The following is a 23,122-nucleotide window of genomic DNA, read 5'->3' on the forward strand; positions in this document are numbered from 1 at the left end:
CCTATCCTAAGTCAACATCTAGCCCTGCAGAGTCCGCTCTGCGCCTGGCTAGCTGCGCGCCGTTACCGAGCTGTGTGCAACGGTAGTCTTGCATGCACAGCCCGCACACACGTGTAACCAGCCAAGTGCCCCTTTACCCATGCTCCGTTGCAGCAGCCTTGTGTTAAAAAGCAGACACTAGCAGTAAACACAAGACGTCCATATACAGTGTGATTACCGTGGGTGAGGCCCAAGCAGTGAAACTCACCCACAGTAATAAGTCCAAAACCAAGTGATCACAAAGCAAAAGATCTGTGATTACTAAATGGGCTTAGCCCATTTTGCAACAAAGTTTATAGGCAACAAGGTCTTTAGAGTACCCGGGTGCTGGAGGCTTTAGTTTGCACTTGTGTGTTGTAATTGGGCCATGGATGTTCACATAGCTTTTCAAACAATTGTTGACGTTGTTTAGAAGTCATGTGGCACTGTACATGCAGATGGCAGGTTGGGAGATGAGTTCAAGCAGTAGGCTGTCTATGAAGATGTTTTTGAAGGCTCGGATAGTTTGCTCTTCTCTTTTGTGATGACCTTAGTTTCTTAGTAGGACGCTAAGCAGGTGCAGTGAAGTATGTTGATTGTGTGACATATTGTACCACGTTGATTGAATCAGAGAGGCTGAAGAGGGAGTACTTAAATTTTTTGGGGGGAAATATCCATCAGGATTCTCTCTTCATTGGTCTGCAAACACATTCAACATTTTATACCACAGAGACCTGAAGACCTTTCTCTTCAACAGCTCCTGAGAACACTACTCGGGGGACAGTAACTTGTGAAATGTTTGATTCTTACAACTGCACAGTTGCCAGCCTTTGACATACACCCACCTCTACTCTCTATACTAACATCAAAGCTTTCTTTTCCAATTTTGCTCAAAGCCCATCTCTCGCAGTATCTGTGAATGATATTGACTAAAAGGGCGTGGCCTGCCAGCCTTCGAAATACACCCACCTCTTCTCTCTATACTAACATCAAAGCTTTCTTTTCCAATTTTGATCAAAGCCCATCTCTCGAAGTACCTGCGAATGCTATTGACTAAAAGGGTATGGCCTGCCTTCTAATGTTCTTTAACTGTTATAAGTAAGTACATAAATATATTTTAGAGTTAAGCAGTGCTACTTAAAAGGAATATAAAAGATACATAAAGTAATGAAATTCAACCAACCACTTAGAACTACAGAGGAAATAAAAGCAGTAAATATTTAAAAAGACAAAACTTTTGGTTTTATGGTTACTTACCTTCAGGTGGTTTATTACTATTGGCTTCAGGTTTCAGAGCATCGCTATATTTTACATAAGTACCGGTGTCACTGCAAACCTAAATATTTTAAAAGAGGTAAGAGTACAAGACTAAATGAACAAACCACAGTTGTAATTTACAACAATTAGCATGGCATCACATAAAACCAATGAAAATACTAAGCATCTCTGATCTATAGAGTAGTCACAAACTCTGCAAGCCTGAAAACAAATTGCAGATGGTAGAGAAGGTGTGGCATGATAAAATGAAAGGAAAATTTCAATTATGCTCCACACCTCTTATTCATAGTCGATACTCTGCCTTCTCTCCCATTTCCCATCTTAAGGATATTTCAGGTACCAGACAGGACAAAAATCTCCTGAAAGCATTAGCTACCCTGAGATGTGCAGTAGTACTGCCCAACTCTAGTAATGGCTCTGACCATCCAGGACATGAGCATTCGGGACATGCCTTTATCTGACTATAGAGCCATTGCCTGGCCTGCTCACGTCTGTTCTTACACTTTTTTCTCGCCCAACTGAAATTCAGAGAGGAGGAACTGGACAAGGACATTAAAGTCAACAGCAGAACCCTCTGTTAGATATCATGGAATCATATTAAACATCAGCATCAGAAGGAAAGGAGGAAGGGAGGGCAGTGAGAAATGTGTGGCAATATAGAGCATTCCTCTGATGGATCCTTCTCTTCACAAATCCCTCCCCTTATGAATGAGTCCCAAAGCAATACCCACATTGGTGAGAGGGGAATGACGAGTTCCAATGAAACCATACAATCAAGCAGCAATACAGTGACAAAGAAACTATCCTTCCAAACTTGGGCAGCCAGACAATAATGCTTGGTGAGAGATTGAACTGAAGACCAATTGGCAGCAAGGCAAAGTTTTGCCACCCGGACGCCAGTGGTCAAAGCCTTTGAGCCACCATTGTGCTAGTGGAATGAATCCAGATACCTTTTGGAGGCTACTTCTTGGCCAAAATATAGCACGTTTTTAAGAAGAGAACTATTCAGAGAGGAATGACTTGCCCTTCTTGACATCGGCAAAGCCCAAAAAAGTTGGTCAGGAGCCCTACTGCCACAGTTCTATCTTAGGGCTTAGCCTGTGTGGTCTATTTTTCTATGCATAAGGGTGAGGAGGAGGGACGAACGATGGTAGTGTTACCGATTGGCCATCATGGAATGCAGACACCATCTTTGGTAAAAATGACAAACAAGTACCAATTTGGCTGCAGAAAAGACTACATGGAGGATGAAACACAAGGTGCACCAATAAACAGTCTGTAATGTACATAATCTCATTGGTCAACTGTAAATAGACTCAAACGACAAAGCCAGCAGGAATGTCACAACCAAATTAAGTTTCCACTGTGGAACAACAAACAGTGGGGGAGGAAACCTCTATTAATATTTTTATAAAACTAGCCACCAAGGGTAACCTGAATAGTGATGGCTAGTCTGGGAGAAACAGAAAGGTAGTCAACACAGCTATGTAAATGTTACAGTACAGACTGTCAAACCCTGCTGGCAAGACCAAGATCAATGTAGGACATGTGGGACAGGCAAACTTTGAAGGGATCCACACCCCTAAGTGAAGTGCAAGCAGACAAATTGTGCCTTACAATCAGTATTTTACATGGTTTTTAGCAGTCGAGATAACTTTGGACACCACTTTCTATTCACAAAGGATGCAAAAATGTTCAAGAATGGGTTGCTGCAGGGGATCCTCTAAGGAAGACCTGCTCAAAGCACTTGCCTTCACATGGCTGACTGGCCCATATAGAAGGCTATTATTAGTTGGGTTGTTGGATCTTTGGAGGGTCCATGTCTTGCCCACAGTGATTGTAGGCTGAGTAAACATTTGTAAGGTGTGGAGAGCTGAGGTGATGGTTTGTGGTCCCCGCATTTGTCTCAGATGTTGTGCTCTTTGTCAAATCAGTAGGTTCTCGAGTTGATATCTCTGGTGTGCTCTCTTTCTTTTCTGGCTACTCCACTAGAGTTCCTTCCTGTCTACCAGATTTGCACTCCTGCCCATGCCTGTTATTGGAAGCAGAGGTCCGGGTCCTTTTCCAGCAAGGTGCAAAAGATGTAGCGCCAGTGGGAACAAGGGGAATCAGGCTTTTACTCCTGTTACTTCCTGGACCCAGGAAAGAATGGAGGACTTAAACCCACTCTGGACTTGAGTATACTTAATCGTCCTTTAGTTTGAGGAACCAAATTTAGATCACTGTCAGTTAAGAAATGCGGGCTCTTTTCTTTATTGGATGGGATAGGTGGTGGTCCTAGATTGATAGGCCACAGAGGTGGTGATCAGGGATTATTGTTTGCACATAACATGATCTTAGTCTTACCTCAATTTAATTCTAGTAGGTGTAGTTCATCCACTTAAGTACCGACCAGAGCCAACATATCAGAAAACTGATCTTCTTGAGGTGGATTATCCAATAGTAGGATTAGCTCAGTTTCATTAACATTCTTCTTTCAGTGTACAAGACGCATGGCAAAAACAGATTGACGGTTAACCTCTTACCTCGCAGAACATTCATAAATAATGTTCATGCTCCTACAACTCATTTTCTACTGCCTATCCATATGAATACCCATAGCAATATATCTACACTGAATAACAGTCCTTTTCACTATTTCAGATCCCTTACTGCATTTGAACATTTGTTATCCCCAAAGCATGGTGAAGATGTAGCAAATAAAGTAAAGAAATGCACCATCTGAATCATTCATAAAACATAGAACCCACCTTATGCAAATGGCTTGTTTCGATCCTTGAAGCAGGGAAAGGTTTCCCATCATGAAAGTTTGTAAGAACTAGAGCAATAGCTACAAGTGTTTTCCCCTATAAAACAAAAAAAACATATGTCACTCTACATATAGATTTATCTTTCTGTAGGACGGTAAAGTCTGGTACACATTTTATAACAACTGAGATAATGTATTACTTCTCAAATCAAATCATATAATATTACAATAAAGATTTCAAAAGGAAAATTCTACTTACCAGTATGCATCTGTTCTTGGCATGTAGAGCTGCAGATCCACACACTAAGCATAGATCGCCATCTGGTGTTGGGCCTGGATGTTTGCACTTGTTTTTGTCTTGGAAAAGTCTTTGGAAGTCACAAGATAGGTGACTCCTCCTTTGGATGATAGTGCGCATGGGCATCGGCTCCATCTTCAGATTGTTTTTCGCCAGCAGGGAAATGGAGATTTGTGAGAAACAGATAAGATGCCCAAGTATGCTGTATCTAAATAAGAATACTGGAACAGATAAAGGTAGCCTGGGAGGTGGGTGGGCGTGTGTGGATCTGCAGCTCTACATGCCAAGAACAGATGTATACTGGTAAGTAGCATTTTCCGTTCGAGGCATATGAGCTGCAGATCAGATACTAAGCATCGATTGTATAGCAGTACCCCTCCATAGCGGCGACCACCAGTATCTGTTAAAGTGGTTTGGAATAATGTTTTGAGTACAGCCTGGCCCACACTAGCTTGCTGATTTGTTTGCACATATACACAATAGTGTTTTGTGAATGTGTGCGGTGTAGACCATGTTGCTGCTTTGCAGATGTCATGCAAGGTTATGTTGCCTAAAAATGCCATTGAAGCCCCTATCTTTCGGGTAGAGTGGGCTTTAGGGGGGAACTGATAATGTTTGTTTTGCTTTGTGATAGCAAATCTGTATGCACTTGACAATCCACCTTGCTATCCCAGATTTTGATATGGGGTTGCCTTTATGTGGCAGTGAGAAGGATACAAAAAGTTGTTTTGTTTTGCGAAAAGGTTTTGTTCTCTCGATGTAATAAAGCAGTGCTCTTTTGACATCTAGAGTGTGAAGAGCCCTTTCTGCAACTGTTTGTGGTTGCGAGAAAAACACTGGCAACTCTACAGAATGGTTGAGATGGAAGGGAGAAATAACCTTAGGGAGGAATTTAGGATTGGTTCGGAGAACAACCTTATTGTGATGTATTTGTAAAAAAGGTTCCTGAATGGTTAGTGCTTGGAGTTCACTAACTCTTCTAAGAGAAGTGATGGCCACTATAAAAGCAACTTTCCATGTTGAAAATTGTAGCTCACAATTTATGTAGAGGTTCAAATGGAGGACCCATTAGTCTTGTGAGAACTGTTTAAATTCCACAAAGGTGAGGGTGGTACTCTGGGAGGAATTATTCTTTTGAGGCCTTCCATAAATGCTTTGATGGCAGGTACTCTGAAAAGTGATAAGTGTTGTCTATTTTGTAAATAGTGCAAAAACAACAGTTGATGGACAGAATGCAGAACAATGTCATACATTCACCCCAGTACAGAGATCTGGGTCTAAATCCATCATTTTTTTGCTCACCATGCCATTCCAGTTTGAACCCAGCCATATGCAAATCAGTCTCGACCCTGTGCCTCATGGGAACAGTCCAGTGTATTTTGCAAATAGGCCGCTATGGCAGTGAGGTGCAACCTGATAAATGTATATGCCAAGTTACATCTTTGGAGATGTAGTAGGTAACCTATGATGTGTTGGATAGACACATCTAGGGGATTGATGGTGTTGTTATGACAATATATAACAAATCTTTTCCACTTGGCTGCATAGCAGGCTCTAGTGGTGGGACGTCTAGCCTCTTTAATAACATTCATACAGTCACTAGAAAGGTTAAAGTAACCGAATTCTAAGACTTCAGGAGCAAGATCGCAAGGTAGAGCTGAGCTGGGTCCTGGTGTCTAATCTCTCCACGGTTCTGGGTTAAGAGGCGTGGGGAGAGGAGCAGTTTTTGGTGCAGGACCACAGAGAGTTCCTGTAATGTGGTGTACCACGGTTGTCTGGCCCAAGTTGGAGCAACTAGAATGAGAGTCAGTGAGTGTTGCTGAAGTTACTACCAGTGGAATGAGTGGGAGAGGCAGAAAGGCGTACGCAAATCTGCCTGACCAATTCATCCATATCGCATTGCCTTTGGACAATGGGTGTGGGAATCTGGCAGCGAAGCTTGGGCATTTGGAGTTTTCGTGTGTGGCGAAGAGGTCTATGTGTGGTTGGCCTCACATTTGAAAAAATGGTTGAAGAACTTGCGGATTGAAGTTCCGACTCGTGAATCTGTTGCGTTTGACGGCTTAACAGATCGGCTATGTTGTTTTGGACTCCCGGGACATGTTGGGCTAGGAGAAAAATGTTCTGCGGCACAGCCCATCTCCATATGCTTTGTGCTAGTTGAGAGAGCTGTAGAGAATGTGTCCCGCCTTGTTTCTGTATGTAGTACATGGCTGTCATGTTGTCCATGCGGACTAGGACAGCCTTGCCTGATATTTGCTTCTGGAATGCCTTTAGGGCTAGGAATATGGCTAGTAACTCCAGGTGGTTGATGTGGAGTAATTTCTGTTGAGGAGTCCACCTGCCCTGCATAGTGTGATGTAAAAGATGAGCTCCCCAGCCGGAGAGTGATGCGTCCACTGTCAGGACAATTTGTGGAACTGGCTCTAGGAACGGTCGCCCTTTGGAAAGGTTTTTGCTGTTCCACCACTGCAGAGAGCGGTGAGTGCGACCGTCTACCAACACCAGATCTGTTAACTGACCTTGAGCCTGGTTCCATTGGCGTGCTAGGCATTCTTGGAGAGGACGCATCTGGAGTCTTGCATGAGGCACTATGAATATGCAAGAGGCCATCATCCCTATGAGTTGCATGAACACTCAAGCTGGAAGAGAGTGTTGAGGCTGAAATTTCCTCTTCTTTCACTGTGTCCTGATTTGTCCCGCTCCCCCCTCCCAGCTGCTCCTCCCTCCCTCGTCCCGCCTCATAATGCAGGCCGCTGCGCGGCCGTGCCGCGCCAGAGGCACGCCAGAGGAAAGCCCGTCTGCGCCCGTCCGCGCCTTGCCCGCGCCCAGAACCAGAACACCGAGACCCCGCTACGCCAGACTCTGCTACGATGCCAGCACCCTCCACGCACTCAACACCGGCCGTTCAGCCACCTGCTACCGAGCCACCCCAAAGCGCACGCACTGACCTTTCTCCTGCCGCAGCTGCAACTTCACCTGCAACAGAGCCAGCAAACCTAAAAGACCAGACCCAACCACCTCCGCTGCATACTCCTCAACACCCGCTCCGCACGCAGACACGCCGTCGAGCTCTGGGACCTGCTCGACACCGCCGCCCCCGACGTGGCCTTCCTGACCGAGACCTGGTGGAACAACTCATCGGCGCATGACATCGCCATAGCCATCCCTGGTGGCTACAAGATCACCCGCAGAGACCGCACCAACGGAATCGGAGGAGGAATAGCCATCGTCCACAAGTTCACCCTCAAGGTCTCCACCCACGCAGAGGACACCCTCAAGACCGCCGAACACCTGCACTTCCAAATCCACACCGACCCCAACACCACCCTCAGAGGAACGCTCATCTACAGACCCCCAGGACCCAGGGCGCCGTTCAGCGACTCCATCGCCGACCTCGCCAGCACCCACGCACGCGCCTCCACGGACTACATCCTCCTCGGGGACCTGAACTTCCACCTCGAGAACAACAACGATGCCAACTCAGCCACCCTGATCGACAACCTCACAAACCTCGGCCTCAGACAGCTCGTCACCGCCCCCACCCACGCCGCCGGCCATACGCTGGACCCCATCTTCTCCACAGGCACCCACGTCGCCGTCAAACACACCACGAACTCCACTGGACCGACCACCGCTGCATCCACTTCACCTTCAAGAAGCCAACCACGCACCACCACACCCAACAACTCCCACGTCGATGCTGGAGCAATGTCACCGAAGACCAACTGACCTCCACCCTCACCCAGAACCCACCTGAGGCCTCCACCGACCCAGACACGGCAGCCCGCAACCTCAGACAGTGGATTGAAGACTGCGCCAACACCCTCGCACCACTCAGGGAACCCCCCATCAACCACGCCAGCAAGAAAGCCACCTGGTTCACCGACGAGCTACAGACCTCCAAACGCACCTGCCGGAAACTGGAGAAGAAATGGCTCCACGATCGCACATCTGACAGTCACGCAGCCCACAAGGACGCCACTCGTAGACACCACCACCTCATCAGAATGGCCAAAAGATCCTCCTTCAAAAACAGACTGGACAACAACGCACACGACAGCAAAGAGCTCTTCAGCATCGTGAAGGAACTCTCCAACCCAAACGCCAACGACGTCCCGCCTTCACAAGAACTGTGCAACGCTCTGACAACCTTCTTCCACCAGAAGATAGCAGACATCCACAACAGCTTCAACATCCCGATCGACCCGACCCCGCCAGACTCCTCCCCCGCGAACACCACCTGGACCAACCACCTGACCTCCTGGACCAACGTCAACGACGAAGAAACATGCAAGGTCATGAACTCCATCCACTCTGGATCACCGTCAGACCCTTGCCCTCACCACGTGTTCAACAAAGCCGACGCAACCATCGCACCCCAACTACGAAAGGTCATCAATGCCTCCTTCGAGACAGCCACATTCCCGGACAGCTGGAAGCATGCCGAAATCAACGCCCTCCTCAAGAAGCCCAAGGCGGACCCCAAGGACCTCAAGAACTTCCGACCCATCTCCCTGCTCCCGTTCCTGACGAAGGTCATCGAGAAAATCGTCAACGCACAACTAACCCACCACCTCGAAGACAACAACATCCTGGACCCGTCCCAGTCTGGGTTCAGACGAAACCACAGCACTGAAACAACCCTCATCGTCGCCACAGATGACATCAGGCGACAACTCGACAACGGCGAAACCTCAGCCCTCATCCTCCTGGACCTGTCGGCAGCCTTCGACACAGTCTGCAAACGGACCCTAAAAACACGCCTCCAAGAAGCGGGGATTCATGAGAAAACCCTCAGCTGGACAACATCCTTCCTCTCCGGCAGAACCCAGAGAGTCCAACTCCCACCCTTCCTATCCGAAGCCTCCAACATCATCTGCGGCGTTCCCCAGGGATCATCACTTAGCCCAACGCTGTTCAACATCTACATGGCCCCCCTCGCACAAGTAGCCCGTCAGCACAACCTCAACATCATCTCCTACGTCGACGACACCCAGCTCATCCTCTCCCTCACCAAGGACCCGCACACCGCCAAAACGAACCTCCACGAGGGAATGAAGGCCGTCGCCGACTGGATGCAGAGCAGCCGTCTGAAACTGAACTCTGAGTCCTCATCCTCGGATCCACCCCCCTCAGCCTGGGACGACTCATGGTGGCCAACATCGCTGGGAACAGCACCCACACCTACTGACCACGCACGCAACCTCGGATTCGTCCTCGACTCCTCCCTCTCCATGTCGAAGCAGATCAACGCCGTCTCCTCCTCCTGCTACAACACCCTCCGCATGCTCCGCAGGATCTACAAGTGGATCCCGTCTGAAACAAGGAGAACTGTTACACAGGCCCTCGTCAGCAGCAGGCTGGACTACGGCAACGCACTCTACGCAGGAATCCCAGCCAAACACCTACATCGACTACAACATATCCAAAATACCTCCGCACGTCTGATCCTCAACGTACCGACACAGCCACATCACCCCCCACCTGAAAGACCTGCACTGGCTCCCCGTCGACAAGAGGATCACCTTCAAACTCCTCACCCACGCACACAAAGCACTCCACAACACCGGACCAGCCTACCTGAACGACAAACTCAACTTCTACACCCCCACCCGCCAGCTCCGCTCAGCAAACCTCGCCCTCACTGCTGTCCCCCGCATCCAACGAAAGACCACCGGCGGCAGATCATTCTCCTACCTCGCCGCCTGGACCTGGAACACCCTCCCCACCCACCTATGGCAGACCCAGGACCTGCTCACCTTCAGAAGACATCTCAAGACCTGGCTCTTCGAGCAGTAGCGGTTCCCCCCTCCCTTCAGCGCCTTGAGACCCTCACGGGTAAGTAGTGCGCTTTACAAATTCCATGATTGATTGATTGGGGGTGGAGGAGGAGGTGTGGGAGGTGGTGGAGAAGGGACCCTGAGTGGAGATGTGGCAATGTCCCTTTTTTTGGTGGTGGAGCCGGTACAGGCGAATCCAATGGTCTCTTCTTTGTACTTAAAGTCATCTGACCAGTTTTAGGGTCATTTAGAAGAGTTTTCTGTTTAGGGTCTGGTTTAAATAGCTCTTCTGATAGAGGCTGGTCTTTCGGTGCCGCCCGTGTCGGTTCAGAAGACTTGCGTGGCACCGACTCTGGAACGGTATTGTGCTCTTTTGGCTTAGAACCATGATGTTTTACAGTCTCAGTGTTTGCTTGTGGAACCGGGTGTTTTTTCGGTTCCGAGGCTTTCTTCGGTTCCGAAGGGTGTGAATCCGAAGTTTTAGGGATCTGCTTTTTGCTCGGTTCCGAGTGTTTTTTCGGAGTCGATGGTGCGGTGCCTGTAGATCTCGGTGCCGAGGGCTTGGATGAGGAGGCAGCGATCGGCATGGAGGAGAAGGGCGGTTTCTTTTTCGGTGCCGGTGTCTGGTCGGTACCGATGGTAGACTGACTCGAGCCTGAGTCACCTAAAGGCTTTGTAGGCTTCTTTGCCAGGCCCGAGGGTGGGGCATGGGAAGCAGTCTCTCGGTGTGCACCTGGACCCGAAGGTGAAGGTGTGACCGAAGCCTTTTTCGATGGTGCAGGGAGGGGGTCAGGGTCGACGTCTTTACTTACGACCCGCTGCCCAGGAGTGATGTCCTAGATGTCGGAGTCATCGGCTTCGGAGACGCTGATGGGGCCTTCTTCGATTCACTCCTGTTCAGGTACATCAATGCCCTCCTGGAAGATGTCGTCGGGGATGGGCGCTGACGAGCGAGCCATTGTTCTCCTGGCTCGACGATCTCGAATGGTGGTCTTCGAGCAGAAAGAGGCACAAGCTGCACACCTCATGCAGATCAGTGTGGGGAAATTTCGAACCACATTGAGGACATTTCTTAAATGGCGTCCTTTCCATGAGCCAGATACCAAGGCCCTGGTAAGCCCGAAGGCCTTCGTCAACTACCGGAATCGAGGACTTCGATGTGGAAGAGATGCGCGACGACTAGGGATCATGACCGAATACAATACCGGTGAAGGATTGAGCGTCAAGAGTGGAATCGGTGACGGTTCCGAACTGGAGCGCGAGAAACACATCTGAGCCCGATGGCGGAAAAAAACAATCTGAAGATGGAGCCGATGCCCATGCGCATTATCATCAAAGGAGGAGTCACCTATCTTGTGACTTCGAAAGACGCTTCCAAGTCAAAAACAAGTGCAAACACCTGGGCCCAACACCAGATGGCGATCTATGCTTAGTGTGTGATCTGCAGCTCATATGCCTCGAACATAAACTTTAAACAAAAAAACTGGTCAGAAAGTGCCTAATTATTAGTAATTGCAAAGAAGGTCATAAGATGTACAAAAAGCACCACTTTTGTAGAGTCTGTTAAAGCATTATAGCGATAGGCAATAAATGTGATAACAAATGGAACAAAATGTACTGATCAGACCGAAGTACATGTTATGTATGAAACTAATTGATATAGAAAAATTGTGTACAAACAAAAAGAGGAAAAGATGATATGTTACTGGAAGACCTTACCATCTCCCTACCATCCATTCAATGCATTACCAAATGGAGTAAGGTATCCCTAATACAGAGGAATCCTTAGGGGTTTTGTTTCAGTGGTCATATGTAGATAACTAAATAAGGTTAAATAGAGGTCTTCACCCATGAAAATGTTATTGCATGCGTCATCATTGGACCACTCACCCACAATGACTTTACATCTGGGTAGGCTTCACCAGAGAAGTAGGAGCTCTAGATAATGTAGGACTGTAACAGAATAAAATTATCTAGGGTGTAACCATACAAAAAGATTTAATGATCATCCCCCTAAGTTTGAAACTACTAAATAGTATAGTAGTACTGTAAATGAACAAAAAAGGATAATAATGGCCTTAGTGTCATCGACTATGAGCATATTTTTAAAACACGAGTGATCAATACCACATACTATTGCAAGCATGTCTTTTTATTGAATACTTGTGTTTTGTGATATCTGCGAAGTGTATTATTTGTACACCTTCACGTTTGCAGTGAAATTACATTGAATCACAATAGCATATTTCACCTAATGTTACATTTTAGATGAACTTCTGTTTCTTTACTTTGCTTTTCTTTTCTAGATGGCCAATGTGTCCTCCCATGTATCCAAGTTTGCATGAATGTGTGTGCATGTTTTTGCTTGTTAAGGATTACAATTTGTGAATCACTATTGGATTCCTGACATATTGTTTAGTGCTATTTCGGTCCTGATGAAGGCTCTCTGATCAACATCGACTACACTACGATAGCTGTAACATGTAGATCCTGAATAGTGACTACAATATTAAGTGTACCCGCATCTGTGGTGGAGCCCACCCACCAATCACTCACTGGTAGTGAGTGGTTGATGGGTGGGCGGGCTCCACCAGTAAACAATGTTGGTAAAAAAATATTTAACATGTGCAGCTGAATCAATGCATGGACTTCAAATTCCATAGGAGAGCAAGGAAACCTCTTATCTTGCCAATTGCTTATAAACGTAAATACAGTGGAAAAGGAGCTGGACACGGAACAATGTATATGTCATTGTGTCCTCACGAAAATGGACGAGACAGACCTTCCTGTCAATAATTGCATCCTTTCTATATGACACATATAAAGAATAAAGTTTACAAAGTTATGAGAAGTAGCTCACGAAAACATTAGCTCCGGTGTCTTCCCCTTGTTTATAAAGATTGTCTTTTGGGCCACTCAGGAGGCTCCACTAGTGTATTAGGTTTTGAAACTCAGACAGGCCAGGGCCACCCAGGGAATTTAATTGCTAATCAGATTGAAAAATATCATAATAGCTGAGGGCTCTATAACGAACTCGAAATTAGGAAGTTTTATTCTTTTAACCAGCTGTGATCTTTGGCTATTAGTACGAGTGAGCTTTATAACAGCAAATCCTTCCTACCAGGTCTGCCATAGAATCTAATAATCCTAGATATGTGAAAGAATGTTTAATTTATTTTAAGGACCTGTAGGAGAGGATAGTCCCACCTCGCTGTCATCGCTTGTTCCACTCAACTTATCATGTGCCCACCCAATTGAAGGAATGGTTAGTTTTGTTGACACTGTTTAATTGAAATAAGATGCTGGTATTTCCAAGGTCCCGATACACTTGTTCTGATGTTGGCAGGAATGGACAACCAGCAGTCTTTGGAGGGTCACGATTTGGATGCAAGGAATTCATTACGATATTCTTAATACGTTGGCTTCATAACAAAACTAAACAAAAATGCAGAAAGGACAATGGTAGAGGATTTAACAGAACAACAGAGATATGGCTGTTTCGAGGTTTTGGGTCACATATAGTTTGTAGATCATTTCTCTTAGGGTTCTGGATAATTTTGTTTGATCATTAGTAGCCGCTGGTTGCTATGTTCAAAATCCTCACCTCTGTGCCATTTATCAAATCATAACCGTTGTTCACAGCTGCTAGGAAATTTTACATTTTCATGGACGATGTGTGAAAAGGCCTTTATCAAGAATCTCACAGATTAAGCATCAGGATTCAAATTTCAAAGACCTGGCGCTTTCATTCCCTCACATTTCACGTTCCTGTTTCTCCAGCTTCTAGTTTTCCTTTACTTTGTGCTACAACCAATTATATAGTTTTTTTGTTTATAGGTGTATACAAGATTATGTGATTGCTTTCATTCATGACCTAATGCAACAAGCCTAGTTAACCGAACACACCTCTATACAAATGGATACCTCAAATCAATGTGTCTGTACTCACTATCTGATAACGTTCTTGAGTTACTGATACTCTGGCCAATGGTGTTTATTGTTACTTCAATCCTCTACATTACAAAATTTTACATTTGTATACTTCATTCCTCTATGTAGGTGTGTGAGCGAGTGCCTGTTTTGACATGGTTAGACCCCCACTTTCTACCTGAAAAATGATGTGGATCAATTTTAGTACACAGGATCACTGCCAACCAGGTCCCCTGCGCCAGTGCTTCTTCCCTAAAACTATTCCACAATTGGCAACTTCACCCTCCATAAGTCCCTAGGAACTGGTACCCGTGGTAGCAAGGGCATGGGAACTGAGAATGGTCCCCTAGGGACCCCTCACCAAGGCCATGCCACTGCCCCTGCAGCTGGCATGCCCTGGTGCAGTGAAAAACAACAAAGTCGACATGGCACACTGGTGTGCCATGCCAACAATCACTGCCTAAGGAATAGACAAGTCATCTCTCTAGCAGGACTTACAGCCCTAAAGCAGGGTGCACTATATCACAGGTGTGGGAATATCTGCATGACCAGATATGCCCCTATAATATTTACCTCTATTATTAGATGTTGTAAGTGCCAGGGCAGCCATAGAGAATACACAGGCTGGAAACTCGACAACTCGTGTTCCCCTTCACCTTGATGGCTACCCTGAACCCCAGGAGTGTTTGTTACCAAACAACTCCTCTTAATAAACCCACACTGATGCCAGTGTTGGATTTATTAAAACATGTACTCAGAGAGCACCTCAGAGGTGCTGAAAACCTACCGACCCTGGTGTGGTGTCGGACTGGCTTTAGGCAGCCTGCCACCACCAGACATGTTTCAGGACCCCTGGATCAAGAACCTCTGCTCTCTTTGGCCAGAAACAAAGCAAATCCTGGGCGAAGGTGTCACACCTCCTGCCCCAGGATGGACACCGTGCTCCAAAGGAAATCTTCAAAGGCCTGCGTCTTTGTAATGTGATCCCTAGGGTCTGCTGCTATCATCAGATGCAGCCCGCATCTTAGACCTCTACTTTGGGCAGAAACCAGTGGGAAAAACCTGGAAGAATAGGAGGTTGCTCACCTCTGCCAGCTCCACCCATAAGGTGCAGGAGGTGAAGTGAAGCACATTTTCCAGTTCCTGCCATCTTGAAGATGGTGGGACTCCTCCAATCAGGGCTAGAACTGTGCCCCTCCCAGAGGAGGTTGGCATAATTGAGGGTGTAGACACACCAGGTAAGGTGCCCATTGGCCCTACCGGTCACTCCCTTAAAATGCCCCTAAATCTAGTATTTAGGTGGCTTCACCAGACCCAAAAACTAGTTCCTGCCAGCCTAAGAAGAGCGGGGACGAAGAAGACACCATGCAGAGAAGACTGAAGACACCCACTGCCTAGGCCCTGGCCCAACCGGCCTGTCTGCAGCTTCGAAGATCCGGCAAACAAACAGACACCTGTTCTGCAGCCAGCGATCTCCAAAACCCCTGGGAAGACTGCATGCCTTTGAAGAAGACCAGTTCTGTCTCCAAGAAACTAAGACAAAGGACTCTGGTGGCCTCTGGAACCACGATTCCTGACCACTGTGCACCTGATGCCTCCGGCCTGTGTTCAGGTGGCCCACCAGTCCAGAGAAGGTTCCCCAGCGATAGAGTCTATGTCCAACGTTGGCTAATCCTTCCTGGACTCCAGAACTATGCTTGCAGTGTGAATCTAAAGGCTCCCCCCAACCGCGACCGGTTCCAGTGAAAGAACCCCGATGTCAAAGGACACCCCTGCACCCAAAGCCCCGGGGTGTTGGGAACTCAACTGACTTTGTCTCTGTGACCCAAAGCATCCCATCCCATCTTACCTCTGCTGTCGCTGGTGTTCTTTGTGCAGGCTCCCGTTCGACGCATGCAGCCTGTTTTCAAAAACAAGTTCTTCCATTCACTTGCATTGGGCGCCCTACATTGTGTTTGCACCCTGCCGTCCCTGTGCAGCTGGTGATAGTGTTTATGCTTACCTGAACCTTGCCATCTGCTGACCTATAACCCCGAAGACTGAAACTGTAAGTTGTGTACTTACCTGAAAAACTGCATTGTTTTCCTCCCAGAGGTTAAAATGTTATGTTATGTTATGTTATTCATTTATTTCTATAGCGCACGGCTACTCAAAAAGAGTGTCCCGGCGCTTTAATGGAGAAAGAGACAATACTGCAACATAACAGACATAACACAAGATAAAACTAACCGAAGAATGGGCCAGAGATTCACGGAGGGCCGGCTACTGAGTGAACAGCCAGGTTTTAAGGCCTTTCCTAAAAGCTAATAGGCTGGTGACTCCCCGCAAAGCCAGTGGTAAAGAGTTCCACAGCTGAGAAGCCAGCAGTCCAAAAGAGCGGCCTCCAAGGCGCGCTCTCTTTACCCGGGGGACAACAGCAAGATGCAGGGCTTCCGACCTCAGAGACCTGGTTGGATGGTAAAAAACCAGTCTCTTTTGGAGGTACTTGGCTCCCTCCTTATGGAGAGCTTTGTAAGCCACGGTCAGCGCCTTAAAGGCAATCCTCTTGCGGATAGGAAGCCAGTGTAAAGCTGCTAACAGGCCCGAGGCCCTGGAGCGCCTGCTAAGGCCAAAGATTGCCCTTGCAGCGGCATTCTGTACCACTTGAAGCCGCTGCAACAGATACTCTGGGAGGCCCAGGTAGAGAACATTAGAGTAATCCAACCTGGACCCAATCAGAGCCTGGACAGTCAACGCCCTGTGATCCACGGATAACAGAGGAAGAAACCTCCGCAGCATCCTGAGGATGCCGAAGCAAATGCCCGACACCCCCAGGATCTGGGATTTCAAGGTTAGCCTGTTATCCATCTTCACCCCCAGATTCTTAGCAACCTGAGAGGAGCAGGACGGAGGGAACATATCCCGTGGCCACCAGGTCTGCCAATCTGGCTCTGTATCGCACCCAAAGAACAGTACTTCGGACTTGTCCGAATTGCACTTAAGGCTGTTTAGATGGAACCAGTGAAAGACAGCCCCAAGGCAATCCCGAATACTCTCCCCATCAAAGTCGCCTCCTCTCTTACAAGAGAAGAGGAGCTGGGTGTCGTCCGCATAGGATACGATCTGGGCACCATGCGACTCCACCAACGCCGCCAATGGGGTCATAATGATGTTAAAGAGGGTCGGGCTCAAAATAGAGCCCTGAGGGACCCCGACTCCCAGAGGCGGCATCACGGAGGAATCCGGCGGGGCCCAGATCGACTGCCGGCGGCCGGCTAGGAAAGAGGAGAACCAGTCGAACACCGTCCCCCGTAGGCCAATCTCGAAAAGTCTAACGAGAAGACCATCATGGGGAACGGTGTCGAACGCCGCCGACAGATCTAGCATCACCAGCATGACTTTGCCCCCAGAGTCCAGAACCTCTTTAATGGTTTCCGAGACCTCCAGGAGCGCAGTCTCAGTACTGAGATGGGGACGAAAGCCCGATTGGGAGGCGTGCAGGATCTCATTAGATTCAAGAAAGTTGGAGAGCACGCCTTGGACGTGCTTTTCCAGAATCTTCGTGAGGGCCGGCAACAGAGAGATGGGCCTATAATTAACCGGGGCCTTCGGATCTAGACCAGATTTTTTAAGCAATGGAATCACCATCGCCTGCTTCCAGGCCTGCGGAACCACACCAAGCCTCAGCGAAAGATTTAAGAGCGGATTAGCCAGCGGGTTGATCACCTCCGCAACTTTCGCCAAAAATTTAGCAGGGCATGGGTCGAGAGGAGAACCTGATTTTAAATTGCCCATAAGAGCCAGGGAGTCCGGAGCAGAGATAGAAGGAAATACACTCAACGTCGCCCCTGGCCCGGCCTGTGGCAGTGTGGTGGTGTCAGGTTCAGAAAATTGGAAAGACTGAAAATTGCAGGAAGTGTCCACTTTTGAAACCAAAAAGTATTTTTATTTAAAAACGTTCTTGCTTCTTGTGGTCTTAGTAGATAAATTGCTAGAGAACTATTTTAATGAATTGGTCTCTGATTTATTCATTGAATATGTGCGTGTCATTTATTGCCATGGTGTGTACAACAAATGCATTAGCGCAACCCTCTGATAAGCCTAACTACTCACCCACACTACCACAAAAAGGAGCATTAGTGTTCTCTATTTAGTCTTTATACAACATCTGGAGAACCACTGGACTGACTACACACTGCACCCTGTTGTGGTATAATCTATAGTGAGCCAGCCTCTCACAGTGTGATATTCTTTTACATCAACTAAAGTGTTTTGAAAATAATCAGATTCCAATGAGGACCAAGATCTTTAAATAAACCGTCTCACTTATAACCAATCCCCTCATAAGCGCTTATTGAAACAAATTACAACTGAAAAAGAAAGAAACATATAACACACACACAAAAGCATAAAAGAATAAGTTCATACCAGTCCCATGTCGTCTGCCAGAATCCCTCCAAGCACATTTTCAGGTTTATCACTCTCCGCAAAATTTGTAAGAGTGTTGTAGTACAGGTTATTCCTTTGCTCCCAAAAAGGTGGTAAATCTTTGCTGTTCTCACGTGAAACCATCCAAGATAACGCCTGTTTCTGATGTGAAAGTAATGGCGTTCCAACAGCCTGAAAAAGCAATGTAATTAAAAACTTCAAAAGGCTTATTTAATAAAGGGCCAAGGAAGAGTTTTGCAATTAGGCCTCCTAGAAATATGAAAAACGACTACCCGCCGCTGCTGATATATATATATATATATATTCACTGAAAAAACCACAGGTTTCACACACGTTATAGTTAGGAATTAGCATTTTAAAAACCTTGCAAATTCACTTAAAAAACCATAGGTTTCACACATGTTATAGTTAGCTGGACATTTCACTCGTGAAAAACCAATGAAATTCCCCCGTTATAGTTAGTGCAGGCAACTATAACTCACGCGACCGCAATCCTCTGCTGATGATATTACATCACTGTATTTAGTCACTTATTCACCCATGTCTTCTTCCATTAATCTTTAGCTATACATATATTACAAATATTTATTTTTCAGAAAGACACATATGTCATCAGCCAAACGTTCGCAGAATTTTTTCGGTTTCCACCGTGCTTGCACGTTACGCGCACTCCACGATTTTTCGCGAAAAAAATTAAAACTTTTTTTGGCCCTTGGGGGTCCTTCTGGGACCGCCAGTAGATATATATATATATATATATATACATATATATATATATATATATATATATATAATATATATACACACACACACACACACACACACACACACACACACACACACACACACACACACACACACACACACACACACACACACACACACACACACACACACACACACACACACACACACACACACACACACACACACACACACACACACACACACACACATCTTAAAGAAACAAATCCTATATGCACACAATGCAGGGTAAACATAGGCTCAAATGCTGACTCCATCCCCAGTGAAGACTGAGAGGAAAATAGGTGTTATTGGCGGTAGGGTTCCATGGATGGCAGACCACCTGCCAGATTACCTCAGACCCAAATACAGAAACCACGATTTAATTGTGTTTAGGCATAGCTTTGATGTTTGTAGGGCATTCCCTTAATCTGACCCCACGTGGAGAGCATTGGTCAGAAAAATTGGCTCTGTAACTGGACGGAGTTTATTGCTTTACCGTCAGGGAAGGCCGGTAGGGCCGTCCCACTACCCCATCTAAAAAAAATAAATAAAAAAAAACTTCTTTTGGGGCCATTGCAATCAGATGACAATGTTCACACAACCCAAACAATATAGGGTGATCTATAGAGGAAGCAAACCCAGTTACAGGGGACATAGTGGCTTTGCACATCCCCTGAGATACTTCACATAAAAAATCCTGTTGCTTGCCTTTATACTGAGGTTTAACTCTCTTGTAAGTCTTGGTTACAGGTCTTTTAAATGTTAGTCCTATGTCATGTCTGTGTACATTTCATGTCGGTTATTGTGGAAGAAATAATTACACTGTGTGTTTTTTAGGAAGCTTGCATTATTTTATTTATTCAATAAATAGCTTTTTAAAATGACAGGGAGTCTTCACTTCAGCTGAGTATTCTAGAGGATGATTTATGATATGTATCTCTCAGTTTCTAAATATTTATATATTTTCCTCCCATTTCCTGCACGTGGTATGGACGCAGCGGGCTGCACTGTTTTGCCGAACACGGTACATTGCTTTATCAAAGAATTATACAGAAATAAGGATTACTCTGATGGAATTGTGATTTTCAGGACAACCTAATTTTGCTGAACGTTTCTAGCTTCATGTTGTGTACAATTAGCGTGGCATGTACGACCTATAACTCCGGTAATACGCAGTCATTTATCAAAAGTAGTACTACTGCTATTAGAAAAATAGCTCCCTGAAGAAGCCCATGCTTGAGTGAAGCTCGTTTGCTGCGTATTTTTGTTTTGTCCTTGAGACAAATGTAAAGAAGAAAGAAAATAATCAAGCCTAAACAGACTCGTTCCATACTTCAGAAAGAAATTTACATTTGATTCTATGTTTTTCATTTACCTCTCATTTTATGTGTTTTTAGAATGCTTAATTTATGACCATCTGGTAGCTGGTCATTTGATGTGGGTAATGTCTATGTAATCTTAAATCTGTGATTACCTTAGGTGGGGCAGTGAATGAGTTCCCTAGCTGCCAATATTTCTTCAGATTTTCCTCCCACTGAAGAAAAAAAAAGTATCTCCGTAAACTTCACCAAATCACCACACTGACTCATCCTATTCCTCTTCCAAAAGATCCCCTTCCTCCACTCTCCGACTCATCCCAAACCTCTTTCACTACAATGAACTCCCAAATAACTCTTTCCAAACTCTTACCTTCCTTATCCATTCTCTATCCTATACATCCAACTAATGGGCTCACTTGTTCATCACTCCCAATAACAATTTATACTTCCCTTTACTAATCCACCAATATTCAACCTTTGGGTTCCGGACTAACGTGTTACTTGACGAAAAGCACTTCAACACCTTGTCAAGGGTAGTAGGCGCTACATAAATACAATTGCAACAACAATAATATACAATACTGGAGATTTTCTAATTAGCTCTTTTCTCCACCTCGAATAAAACTCTCCCAATTTCCTATGTGGAAGGAGATACTAGAGCTGGGAATTTTTTCCTTACAAAAGAAAGAATCGGGAATGAAAAGAAACCACAAAGAAAATAAAAACAATCAAAGCAATAAATAAATAAATAACTAAAAGGCAGTCTAACTTCCGAACCTATGCTCCGAGGTACGGCTTTGCCACAGCAGAAAAGGAACTGGGGTAAAATGTTGCCCAAAAGCAGAGTTTTCCAAGCCAACATAGACTTCACAGAGTATTGAGATTTAAGTTAAAGTGAGTCACAAGTTCTACAGTTCTAATCCATTTTCCTACATTTTTTCATATTCAAGAAACAAAGTGGAAACAAAGAAAAATAAAAAAAATCGGAGAATTATTCAAAGGTTAAGATTCTGGGGAGGACTCCAAAAATCTGACACAATGTCGGAACTGTTCAGAAGACAACACGTCCTTGAACACATGTTTTTCCACTGCAATATAGTTAACCCTTTCTGGAACTCAACAAACAAAACTATCAACAAGATCTTTCAACAAAATATCACACACAACCCCATCAACAAACCCTAAGCCCTTGGTGTATTATTCCACACTTGACCCTTAACACCACTAATCTCTTTACGCTAGATATCCTACTTACCTGAGGAGCAAGAAGAACCTCTGTGCATGCAAAGACAACAAAAATATATCACATCACACATGGTGGACATGGGTATGCCTCTTACGAAGTGCAGACATCACCACTTTCAACAAAGGCCATGATCACAACTCGTCAGATAAGATAATATCTTACTGGCTCTGTTACTTAAAAACATATACAATATATGACACAGTAGTAAAAAATATATTTTTTTTCTACAAATGTATCATATATTGTTTATGGTGTTACGAAACTGAAATTATTAAATATCACCTGCTCTGACAACTCGTCCAGACGTCTTTGGTTTATCCTCGATATCTATCTACAAAAGTCAAAATCTCCTTGATCACGTCTTTAGTGGGTACAATAGCAATCCACCATTTGGCCACATCCAAGCAACACATTCACTCCTTACTAATATCTTGATAAGGATTTATGCACAGGTCCATGCCCTGACTCTGTTCATCTCCCACTCGCTGTCGCCCCTCCTGAACACTTCTTCACCAACCCCCAGCTAAAAAATAATGCTTCTTGGCTTAACTTCTGCCCAGTTACAGAGCTTGAAGTCTTCAACATCATCACCAAGCTTAAACCCTCCTCTAATACCATTGACCCTCTTCCCGCTAAACTTTTTCAAGACTTAAAACACATCATTGCACCATATTGGACCACCATCATCAACTCCTCCTTGGCCACGGGTTGTGTCCCGGTTTCCCTCCAGCTTGGCCAAATCACTCCCACCCTTAAAAACACTACAGCCGACCCAAACGACCTCAACAATTTGCGACCTATCTCTAACCTTCCGCTTCTATCCAAGGCCCTCGAAAAATGCGCCTTGCTCCAATTGGACAAGCACATTGACTCTTTCAACCTTTTGGACACATTCCTGTCAGGCTTTAGAAAGGGCTGCGGCACTGCAACTGCTATGCTCAACATTATTGAGGACATCCACCAATCCCTTGACAAGGGGGAGGCCTCCCTTCTCATTCTCCTTGACCTCTCTGCTGCTTTTGATACTGTTAACCACTCCGCCTTACTCAATACCCTCAAAAATCGTTTCGGCTTCAATGGTCCTTCCTCAAATGGTTCACCTCATTCCTTCAGCACAGAACTCAACAAATTAAAATCAGCAATTGCCTCTCTAAACTTATTCCGGTCTCCTTGGGTGTTCCTCAGGGTTCTATTCTCTCACCTTGTCTATTCAACCTCTTCATGGAACCCCTCACCCTCATTCTTAAGCACGCAGGAATCAACTACCACCTCTATGCTGATGATACCCAACTTTACTATAAGATCAAATCCCAAGCGGACATTCTA

At 45.7% G+C, this 23,122-nt stretch overlaps 1 protein-coding gene across 6 annotated transcripts in view; it reads right to left on the minus strand.

Moving 5' to 3' along the window:
* The window catches only part of HLTF (helicase like transcription factor), a 397,768-nt gene that overhangs the window by 291,132 nt on the left and 83,514 nt on the right, over positions 1-23,122 (minus strand). For all 6 annotated transcript variants that reach the window (XM_085635054.1, XM_085635052.1, XM_085635053.1 and 3 more), the window contains exons 8-10: positions 18,464-18,655; positions 4,047-4,142; positions 1,276-1,354 (exon numbers count right to left, since the gene is read on the minus strand). In XM_085635054.1, the coding sequence (XP_085491180.1) occupies positions 1,276-1,354; positions 4,047-4,142; positions 18,464-18,655 (367 nt within the window). The remainder of the gene's footprint in view (positions 1-1,275; positions 1,355-4,046; positions 4,143-18,463; positions 18,656-23,122) is intronic.

Source organism: Triturus cristatus, chromosome 11 (assembly GCF_964204655.1).
Source record: "Triturus cristatus chromosome 11, aTriCri1.1, whole genome shotgun sequence".
Lineage (NCBI taxonomy): Eukaryota > Metazoa > Chordata > Amphibia > Caudata > Salamandridae > Triturus > Triturus cristatus.